This window comes from Portunus trituberculatus, chromosome 20 (assembly GCF_017591435.1).
Source record: "Portunus trituberculatus isolate SZX2019 chromosome 20, ASM1759143v1, whole genome shotgun sequence".
NCBI lineage: Eukaryota > Metazoa > Arthropoda > Malacostraca > Decapoda > Portunidae > Portunus > Portunus trituberculatus.
Genome location: NC_059274.1, coordinates 5,194,237 through 5,205,000, shown reverse-complemented (window position 1 = coordinate 5,205,000; position 10,764 = coordinate 5,194,237). Strand labels below are relative to the sequence as shown.

General features: G+C 46.6%; 2 protein-coding genes across 6 annotated transcripts; both read right to left on the bottom strand.

The window, feature by feature from the left end:
• Positions 1 to 2,394: 2,394 nt before the first annotated feature.
• LOC123506686 (probable G-protein coupled receptor 45) lies at positions 2,395 to 4,503 on the bottom strand. The gene has a single exon (XM_045258940.1). The coding sequence runs from the start codon at positions 4,489 to 4,491 to the stop codon at positions 3,190 to 3,192; it is 1,302 nt and encodes a 433-aa protein (XP_045114875.1). The 5' UTR covers positions 4,492 to 4,503; the 3' UTR covers positions 2,395 to 3,189.
• Positions 4,504 to 4,619: 116 nt separating this feature from the next.
• On the bottom strand, positions 4,620 to 10,308 carry LOC123506687. Of its 5 annotated transcripts, none has more exons than XM_045258944.1 (5): positions 10,182 to 10,308; positions 8,888 to 9,430; positions 7,641 to 7,688; positions 6,053 to 6,405; positions 5,034 to 5,881 (listed from the first exon to the last, which is right to left on the bottom strand). In XM_045258944.1, the coding sequence occupies exons 2-5, from the start codon at positions 9,083 to 9,085 to the stop codon at positions 5,839 to 5,841; spliced, it is 642 nt and encodes a 213-aa protein (XP_045114879.1). In that variant the 5' UTR covers positions 9,086 to 9,430; positions 10,182 to 10,308; the 3' UTR covers positions 5,034 to 5,838. The 5 variants fall into 5 exon arrangements, with proteins under 5 accessions (XP_045114881.1, XP_045114879.1, XP_045114880.1 ...); XM_045258945.1 differs by lacking the exon at positions 10,182 to 10,308 and adding an exon at positions 10,060 to 10,140; XM_045258941.1 differs by lacking the exon at positions 10,182 to 10,308 and adding an exon at positions 10,001 to 10,076.
• Between the last annotated feature and the right edge of the window lie 456 nt (positions 10,309 to 10,764).

The following is a 10,764-nucleotide window of genomic DNA, read 5'->3' as shown; positions in this document are numbered from 1 at the left end:
CCACAAAGAACGAACGGCATTAAAATTGACACGCTCTAGAAAGAAAAAAAAAAAATAAATAAATAAACAGAAAAAAAGCTCAATAGTTTTAATATGATAACAAACCATCAATAACTTTAAGGGCACCAAATAAACACGAAGGGAACTTATGCATTTATAAGCTAACCTAACTAGGGAGAGGAAAGACACACAAACTAAACCACGCATGAAAACTTTCCAAATCATCTTTTTTTTTCTACAATTTTGAAACGAACGTGATATGATTTTAGTGATTTTCTCAGTGTTGAGAGCCCTCTAACACTACTGCCTCCTCCCTCTCCTCCTCCGCCTCCTCCTCCTCCATCAAACCACTTCTCCACTCTGTACAAAGACTGTGTTGGTGGAGGAAGTGGAGATGCATTGTGGAGGAGGAGGGGAGTGTGACTTATCTCCTTGTGACGTCTCTCCATTGTGACCTATGTGAGGAGGAGGAGGAGGAGGAGGAGGAGGAGGAGGAGGAGGAAGAAGAGGAGGAGGACGACGAGGACGAGGAGAAGGAGGAGGAGGAGATGGAGGAGGAAGAGGAGGAGGAGGAGGAGGAGGAGGAGAAGGAAGAGGAGGAGACATGGAGAAGGAGGAAGAGTGGAATCACTACAGTAAGGAGGATGCAAATATGAGAGAGAGAGAGAGAGAGAGAGAGAGAGAGAGAGAGAGAGAGAGAGAGAGAGAGAGAGAGAGAGAGAGAGAGAGAGAGAGAATTACTTACATAATCACTCAACAAGACACGAAAAAAAGCAAAAAAAAAAAACTGAACACCAAACGAAATTTCTAATACATAAAAACTTTAAAGGAGTTTGAGAGAAGAAAAAAAAAAAGAAAGAGAAAAAGAAAACGAAAAGTCTACAAGCATCATCCAATTTCTGACTTCCCGACGCCAAAAATGGGCCAAAAAAGTGAAAAAGAGATGAGTTTTACGTCTGGCAGCCTATTCGTCTCCCCACAAAGGCATACGATTGGTGGAAAAGTCACCACCACAGCTTACCGCAGCCAACCACCGCCTCGGGTTCCCTTGAGCGCTGCATTAGGGAAATTAAATGGCTCTTCTTTTGCTTCATTTTCCCCTCTCGGCTACAATTTATGGTTACTCAGAGCTGCTCTTATAAAACGAAGCCCGGGCCACGCCTCTCTCTCTCTCTCTCTCTCTCTCTCTCTCTCTCTCTCTCTCTCTCTCTCTCTAAATTAAGGTTTCTAATTCTTAATGGTCCTTTAAGCTTATTATTACTGTTGTGATAATACTGCTGCTACTGCTGCTGCTGCTATTACTACTACTACTACTACTACTACTACTACTACTACTGCGGCTGTTGCTGCTGCTGGTTCTACTACTTCTACTACTACTACTACTACTACTACTACTGCTACCACTACTACCACCACTGCCACCTGCTGCACCACTGCTGCTGCTACCACTGCACCACTGCCACCACTGCCACCACTGCTGCTGCTGCTGCTGCCACCACCACTGCCACCACCACCACCACTGCTGCTGCTGCTGCTGCTGCCACTGCACCACCACCACTGCTGCACCACCACCACCACCACCACCACCACCACCACTGCTGCTGCTGCCACCACCACCACCACCACCACTGCCACCACCACCACCACCACCACCACCACCACCACCACCCACACCACCACTGCTGCTGCTGCTGCTGCTGCTGCTGCTGCCACCACTGCTGCTGCTGCTGCTATTACCACCAAAATAAAACTACTGCTGCTGCTGCCACTGCTGCTGCTACTGCTACTACTACTACTACTACTACTGCTACTGCTGCTGCTGCTGCTGCTACTGCTACTGCTACTACTACTGCTGCTACTGCTACTGCTACTGCTACTTTGCTGCTGCTGCTGCTACTACTACTACTACTACTACTACTACTACTACTACTACTACTACTATTACTATTACTACTACTACTACTACAATTTCTACCTACTGTTGCGGCTACTGCTACAAAACAATAACAACAACAGCAACAACATCAACAACAACAACAACAGCACCAGCAGCAATTACTAATAGTACTAATACCACCACCACCACCGCTGCTCTTCAAAGGCTTCTGTGCTGCAGGAAAGTAGTAAGGATAATTTTTCCGACTAATACTAATGAAAAAACAGCCACAAACGACCACAGGATGTTACTCAGGTATATCAAAGTTTGAGAGAGAGAGAGAGAGAGAGAGAGAGAGAGAGAGAGAGAGAGAATGTTTGACTATTCTTCATTACCAGTCAAAATATATACTGGAAACATGCAAATTTTCCCTCTCACTGAAGTTTCAAGTGGTGCGTATACTCAAAGAAAACGAGCAAGATGCATAACAGAAAACAGGTTTAAAACGGAAACTCGAATAAATTGGTCTCTTTTTATTTTTTTATTTCTACTTTTTACTTTATTATGTGTTGTGCAATCAAAGAATAGTTATAGTCTGCATAACAGTTACCCTTTATGTGATGTTAAAACAATCTTCATATTTATTTCCTAATACAATTTTCAAGCTTTATGAGCCATTTTGTTCAGTACTACGCTGTATACTGCACAATGCACACACACACACACACACACACACACACACACCTCATTCCCCTTTTTATAACTCTCCTTCGCACTCCTTCCTCCTATTCCTTCTACTTTCACAATTTACTACTCCAGAAAAAAAGGAAAAGTATATATATATTACATTTCATCCTACGTAATGGAAACTCAATAGTCCCCTGGCGTGCGGGAGGAGCCAGATATTGCTGATATTACTTTTTCCTCCCCGTGCTCGGCGCCGCCCCGTGCTGTGCTGACAGGTGGGCGTGACGTGGCGGCCGATGAGTCAGATGGGAGCTTCGAGTCCTCACTTTTATATATGATTTCCACTAGTTCCCCTTTACAACGCATCACTTTTTCTCTCCCTCTTTTCTCTCGCCCACCACAATGTAGGGTTTTTAGCTCGGTGTTGTTTTCCTATTATAAGCAGCACGGTCATGTACTGTGCTAGGTAAGTTGGGCTTCACACAAGACGTAAATTGAGGTTCTTGAGGACAATAATAACAAGTCGCGCCTCCCTCCTGTGTGCTCCAGGCGAGGTGATGGAGTCTCCAGGGCGTCGCCGAGGCTTGGTCTAGTTAGGGTTATTCAGGTAGGGACGGAACTGATTTTCATAAGGAGGCGTGCTGGTGAGGGGGCGGGAAGGGGTCTGGCCGGGCACATCCCACCCTGCCGGAGGACCACATCCGCAGGGCGGGCCGGTGAGGGATTGGCGGAGGAGTCTTAAGGGTGCGGTGTTTTCCCTCTGGGCCAGAAGATTGAGTCAAAGGGCGGCTAGGGTGCTGCGAGCCACCAAGGGGCATCTGTAAGCTGGGTGGAGAGGGCGTGGACACTGTTGGCATTGGTGGGTTCACCAAGTACGCAGTTTGCCGCGTGCTGGGACACAGGCCACGCCGTTGTCTCCTCGCCAGCAGCAGCAGCCACGGGCACAGCTCCTGCACCTCAGCACGCAGGTTGTTGATTCTGAAGGTGTACACAAGAGGACTTACGGTTGCAGGGAAGTAAGACCAACAGGCCACCCATGGAAACCACGCCCACCCCTGTCCGCTCCCCATGACGCGAGCCACGTGACTCAGCAGCAATGGGGCGCGACCCAGCAGCGCCAGCAGACACAGCGTTCCCAGGGAGATGACTGTGTGTGTCCTGTGATGGAGGTCCTCCCCCAGCGGCACCCAGCTCCCCCGGCGCCGCCCACACTCATTCACCATGTCCACTACGCCAATGTAGCCATCCCGGGCACCCTTGCCTCCACACACCTTTGTCATGCTGCTGCGGATCCTGGCCAGGATGGAGGCCAGACACACGCCCACTAGCAGGGCGGGGATAACCAAAACCACCAAGATGCGCACAGCGATGTATGTCCAGTGGAAAGAAGTGGGGTGGGTGGCGGGCACCCAAACACAGCGAGTGAGGCCGCCGGGCAAAGGCGGTGTCTGTCGGCCACCCACCCCAAGGTGTGGCACAAGCGCCAAGGCCACGCTGGCTGCCCAGGTGCCAACCAGCACCCTGCAGGCAGCGCGCGGGCCAAGAGGGGCGCAGCGCCGAACCAGCAGCAGGTATCTGTCCACACACACCGCCGCCAGCACCGTCACTCCCTCCACCTCCACAACCCTACATAGGAAAGCGTGGGCATGACACAAGGGCGCAGGAAGTATTTGCCCCTGGCCGAACAATGAAGCCATTTCTAGAGGCATGAGAAGGCAGCAGGAGAGGGCGTCACAGACGGCGACAGAAGCAAGCAGGAGATTAACAGGCGGACGCAGAGTGGAGGCGCGAGCGACCAATATTACCACTAAACCATTTCCTGTCCCACCCACCACGCCCATCATCACGCCCAAGCACGCCAGCACAACCTTTTCCCACAAACTCACCGCCGCCTCCCAGTCTGTATTATTGGTGATGTTCCCCATCATGTGCCTTGCATCACAAGGATACGAGGTTACCCCAACAAGACGCTTCGTCTTCGCCGCCCACCACCATTCACCTCCTCGGGTCTTCCACCAGATTTCATCAACGTGAGTTCAATCTTGCCTTCTTCAGGATGTAGCCAGAACCATTACTTCAGGAGGCTACGGAGAAGGACGGGATCAAGATTACTAGAGATTATACTCTTCTGCCTGCCCAGAACACGAAAGCAATGGATTAGAGGCAGACTGACAGCCAATTAGCCATCCAGACAGGCGAAGAGACAGGCAGACATGCAAGTTGAGGACAAAGCAAGACACAGACAAGCGGTATATCATTAGCATGTGTTAGATGGATGAGTTATTGTGCTTGGTGGGAACTCCTGAGAATGTGGCGCCAGATGGAGGCACAAGGGGAAGCAGAATGTTAGGATGGTGCGAATAAAATTATCTGCAAATAGTCACGCGTACACACACACTCTCTCTCTCTCTCTCTCTCTCTCTCTCTCTCTCTCTCTCTCTCTCGTTCATGGTAGTGCTAAAATCCAAACTCAATTTCAGTCACATTTATTGAAAGAAAATATGCATCATATAAAACGAAAAATGTGATACATATTGTTCAAATTTATGGACAATTTCGATATTCCACAAATTTCCCGAACAGCGAGTCACGTTCCATGACTATTAAACAGAACGCCAAAGACAAAACAGCACTACAATATTAAAAGCTTCCTGTTAAGGCAATCACAGTTCATTAATCAAAGTTAGGCAATGTATAAAAGGAGAGTATTAAACATTTTTCCCTTCTGATTTATCACTGAAATTGTATAAAAGGAAAACGTCTCGCACCGGGGGACACAAGCAACAAAGCTCAGATTATCAAGTGAATATTTTGTCCTCCAGTCCACTCACATCTTGCAGGAAACAATCACCTCTATGAGTCAGTCAATACGTGCTATTCCTACCCGACAAGGTTCCTCAGCGCTTGGGTTGTGTGGTAATAGGAAGTCTGGCCAGGTGGGGCTGAGTGACGGGCAAGTTTCCCGTCTGAGGTTCTGGCATGGACGAGGTGACGTGATGGAAATATAACTACTTCAAAATGGGATGAACTTCTATATAGTATACGTGAGAAGGGTCCAGAGATTATTAGGGGTATACTGGAAACTCTTAGCAAGGCACATATGACACGCACAGTGGTGACAACGCGTTACACCACAATCCCTAACATAAGGTTGTATTCGTATCCGTTTTCCAGCAACCCACACAGTGGATCTCTTGGAGGAAAAATTGCAGGAAACAAACTCAATGGAAAGATGAGATCACTTTTTCCATGGATGTTCATTTGCAGGTTTACCTTCATCCTTTCTTTCCATACTTCTGTGGCGGTGGCAATGGTTTTCTGTAAGAGAGACGAACAAAAGAGTAGAAGTTAATTAACACACACACACACACACACACACACACACACACACACACACACACACACACACACACACCTTTCCAGCGCAGCCACAAACTCTCCAAAACAATTAAAACACAAACCAGAGAAGGAAAGCCACAAAAATCTTACTTGCACCCGAGTTTTTCCTGCGCCGCGTTGAACTGCTGGAAGGAGAGCGCCATAGTCCCTGAGAACAGAAGCTTGGCGGCGCCCTTACAACTCTTCTGTAGTATTTTATCCGAGCCGCGGCCATCGCACGCCACGTACAGACACGACTTGAGCTTTCCGTCACACTCCTTCTTGTTGACCTTGCAGGAGGAGGAGTAGCAGGAGAAGTGGGTGCTGCAACAATCCGTCATGGTGGTGATGGGCAGGGAGTCATCACGTATGTGCAGGCCAAGGGCGCCACACCCACTGAAGGTGCTTGGTATTGGAATATCATCTGGGTCAATGAGAGGGTCTGGCTCCTGCGTCGCCAGCGCCTACAGCAGGAGGATAAGTAAGAGAGAGACAATAAATAATAAATACTGCAAAATGTTATGATATATTTGACTTTTTTTTTCCTTCCTATTTTCTTCGGAGTCAAAGTGTCTTGTTTGTTGCCTATCAGCGTTTCACAATTGGTCTATTTTCAGGTAATAATGATGTGGGTACGTATCCAAGAGTGATATATGTGCTGTTGTCTTTATATGAATCCATTGCAGTACAGAAGAGAAGTATTAATATGATAAACTCTATTGCTTCTTACTTTTTACAAACATCTTTACGTAACATCAAAATACTACAAATACAAAATACGCTCTCTCTCTCTCTCTCTCTCTCTCTCTCTCTCTCTGTACACAATTGTTTTTCCTGATAACACAGTCAGCCAATCAGACACAAGTTCACTCATGCAGAAGGTCAGCCAACCAATCAACAAGTTACAAGACTATCTCATTATCCAATCACTTGCCTTCCCCTGGGACCGAACTCACGAGGACAGTCAATCAGCGTCAAGAGAGAGAGAGAGAGAGAGAGAGAGAGAGAGAGAGAGAGAGAGAGAGAGAGAGAGAGAGAGAGAGAGAGAGAGAGAGAGAGAGAGAGAGAGAGAGAGAGAGAGAGAGAGAGAGTGTGTTACCATGGTGATTCAGATGTTTATATTTCACAGGTAACGTCGCTACCTGGCCTTGACGTGTCCAGGTGCATTGTTACCAGCTCAGGTAACGATGGCCTCACCTGAGAGTAATGAGAAAACACCTGGCCACTCACCTCCCTCCTTCGTGCAGGTAATCATAACTGTCAATGGTTCGCGTCATATTCTAACTGCTACTGTTCTTGGTGTTGGTGTTACTGCTACTACCACAACTACTTCTACTACTGCTACTGCTATTACTATCATTACTACTACTACAACTACTACTACTACTACTACTACTACTACTACTACTGCATACTAATATATCTGCACTGGTTTTCATCACAAGCCAATTTACCCAACATAATTAACCAACTAATTAGTAACTAAGCACCTTCTAGAGTTATTAACCTTCTCACTGATTAACCTAAACTAACCTAACTTATCCTAGAACAAGTGAACGCCTCCTTTGAAATTACTAGTACATGAAATCATCAAACAGAAACAAAGGTGACACACAGACACACACACACACACACACACACACACACACACACACACACACACACACAAACACACACAGACACACACACACACACACACCTGGCTGTCCTTTGTCTCCTCGGCCTTTGATGATAACGCCTCGGTCACCTGGCGGGAAAAAAATGCAAATAAAAAGAGAATAAACAAGTACTTGGGAAAAAAACAACAACTGCGTAGTGATTGATAAATTGAACCAAAATATATCAGTGTGCATTATTTTGCGTTGCATATTTATACAATTAATTTAGTTTGCGTAAGGGAATTGTGTATGTAATGAAAAGTAAATAAAGCTGGCATACTATCCATTTAAATAATTAGTGTGTGATGAATTATTCACGCTGCCACGGTAAACTATACAAGCTAACTACCACAAAAAATATTGCATTATTCATGCACAGACACACATGCCGATGTACTACACATGTAAGTGTACTACATGACTCTTTGTCCATGGATGCCACACACACACACACACACATACAAACACGCATACGCGCGCCCACACACACACACACACACACACACACACACACACACACACACACACACACACACACCGCGTATTGTAGTGGTTAGCACGCTCGACTCACAATCGAGAGGCCCGGGTTCGAGTCCCGGTAAGCGGCGAGACAAATGGGCAAGCCTCTTAATGTGTGGCCCCTGTTCACCTAGCAGTAAATAGGTACGGGATGTAACTCGAGGGGTTGTGGCCTCGCTTTCCCGGTGTGTAGAGTGTGTTGTGGTCTCAGTCCTACCCGAAGATCGGTCTATGAGCTCTGAGCTCGCTCCGTAATGGGGAAGACTGGCTGGGTGACCAGCTGACCAGCAGGCGAACGAGGAGGTGAATTACACACACACACACACACACACACACACACACACACACACACACACACACACACACACACACGTAGTGTAGTGGGTAGCACGCTCGACTCACAATCGAGAGGGCCGGGTTCGAGTCCCGGAAGCGGCGAGGCAAATGGGCAAGCCTCTTAATGTGTGGCCCCTGTTCACCTAGCACTAAATAGGTACGGGATGTAACTCGAGGGGTTGTGCCCTCGCTTTCCCGGTGTGTGGAGTGTGTTGTGGTCTCAGTCCTACCCGAAGATCGGTCTATGAGCTCTGAGCTCGCTCCGTAATGGGAAAGACTGGCTGGGTGACCAGCAGACGACCTAGGTGAATTACACACACACACACACACACACACACACACACACACACACACACACACACACACACACACACACACACACACACTCACTAATAAACAAAGATACAATCAGTGTATAAATCACGGCACTCACCTGGATATGTGCTGAGGTGTCCAGGAAATTATCAATGGCGCGGATGGCCTTGGACACCGCGCCCACACCCTCCGCCACGTCATGCAGGATGCGCCCCCCGGACACCACCGCGTCGTAAAGGTTCCAGAAGAGAGCCACGTTGTCAGCTCCCGTCAGCGTCGCCGTCAGGAGAAAGATCAAGAGGGACCGAGGATTCATTTTTGCTAATTTTTCTTCCTTTGATCTTTAAATATTTCCAAGTTATGTTTAAATATTCTTCTTGCGAAATGTTTTCTTAACTTTTTCTTCTTCGTATTATTTTTTTTTCTTTTATGTTCTGTTTCTGGTATTCTCTTTAATCCCTTTTATCCATTTTTTCTGTCTTTTTTATTCGTTTCTGATATTTTTCTTGTCTTCAGTCTTTCGCTTGATGTTTTATACTGTTTGTTCCGAAGATTCTGTTCAGAAGATTATGTGTTTCGTCTTTCGAGAGTGTGGCAAGGTTAGCACAGTTCTTTCGTTTTCCTCTTGACAAGTTTCTTTACTCGGGGAATTAAAAACAAACTGAAAAAGGAAATTGCTCGTAAGATATTTGAGAAGAGTTTCCTAATTCATGATCGAAGGAAAAACAGTCAATATGATTTCTCTTCTCTTTTTTTTTTCAAGTTTGTACCGTGTGTGTGTGTGTGTGTGTGTGTGTGTGTGTGTGTGTGTGTGTGTGTGTGTGTGTGTGTGTGTGTGTGTGTAAGTGTGTGTGTCAAAATGTCAACTTCGTCAACTTTTCCAATTTCTTCTTCCTTCTTTTATTTCTTTTCTCTATTTCTTATCTTACATTCCTGTTTCCTTCACTTTATTCATCTTTCTTTTTCTAATTATCCTTTTAGTGCTTCCAAATTTATCCTCTGCAACTTTCACTTTGTCTTGAATTATTGAATACCTTCCCTTCCTTGTCCACCTCGTAGAAGTTTACGCTTTCATCTCTGTCATTCGATCTAGACTTTTGACTTAACGCACACTCAAATTGCAAGGAAAGTATCACAAGTCTTCTTTGCATCACCTTAATTCACTGAGGTTATGGAAACAAGTCTAACAGAAGTAACAGAGTATAAACAGCAGCAGCAGCCGTTGTAGTACTTGGTAACAGTAACAGAAGAAGCGGGTAGATACAAGAGTGTCCACTATACTCTACTCACTGCCCTAACGTTTCCTCGAGGTCTGCTTAAAGGCGGCACCCTCACATTAGTGCCAAGAAAGTGAAGGTGCCAAGCGTGTCAACTCCACAAACACTCGCGACCCGTACGGCACTGTTACTCACTCTCTCTCCACCCACGCGGTAACCACAGAAGGGGTGAGGAGTGGGGGGAGGTGGAGTGCTTGCAATGAACCGTGAATTGCATATAGTTTCCCATTAATCCACTGAGTTAGAGGTTCGGAAGCAACACCGCCAGTCAGACAGGGCCACGTAAGCCTCCCCATGCCAGGGCACTGTGCCAAAATTGGTGGGTGGCTTAAGTACCCGTCTCTCCTCCTTCCCCCCACCTTCCCTTCCTCCTCCTCTTCCTCCTCCTCCTCCTCCTCCTCCTCTTCCTCCTCCTCCTCCTCCTTCTCCTCCTCCTCTCTATCTTCATCCTTGCACTACTCGAAGGAACGTTAACTTGCTCCATTGTGATTAAGTCGTCCCCCCTCTCTCTCTCTCTCTCTCTCTCTCTCTCTCTCTCTCTCTCTCTCTCTCTCTCTCGCCAAGGCAACATGTGTCAAAGTCTAACAAAATGTGAACGTGAGAGGAAAGTAAAGAAGAAATAAAGAAAGAGAAAAAAAAAACATGAAAAACGAAAGAGAAATAAAAGCTACAGACGACAAGCTCAAGAAAAGAAAGGAATTTAAAGAAAGGAGAAAAT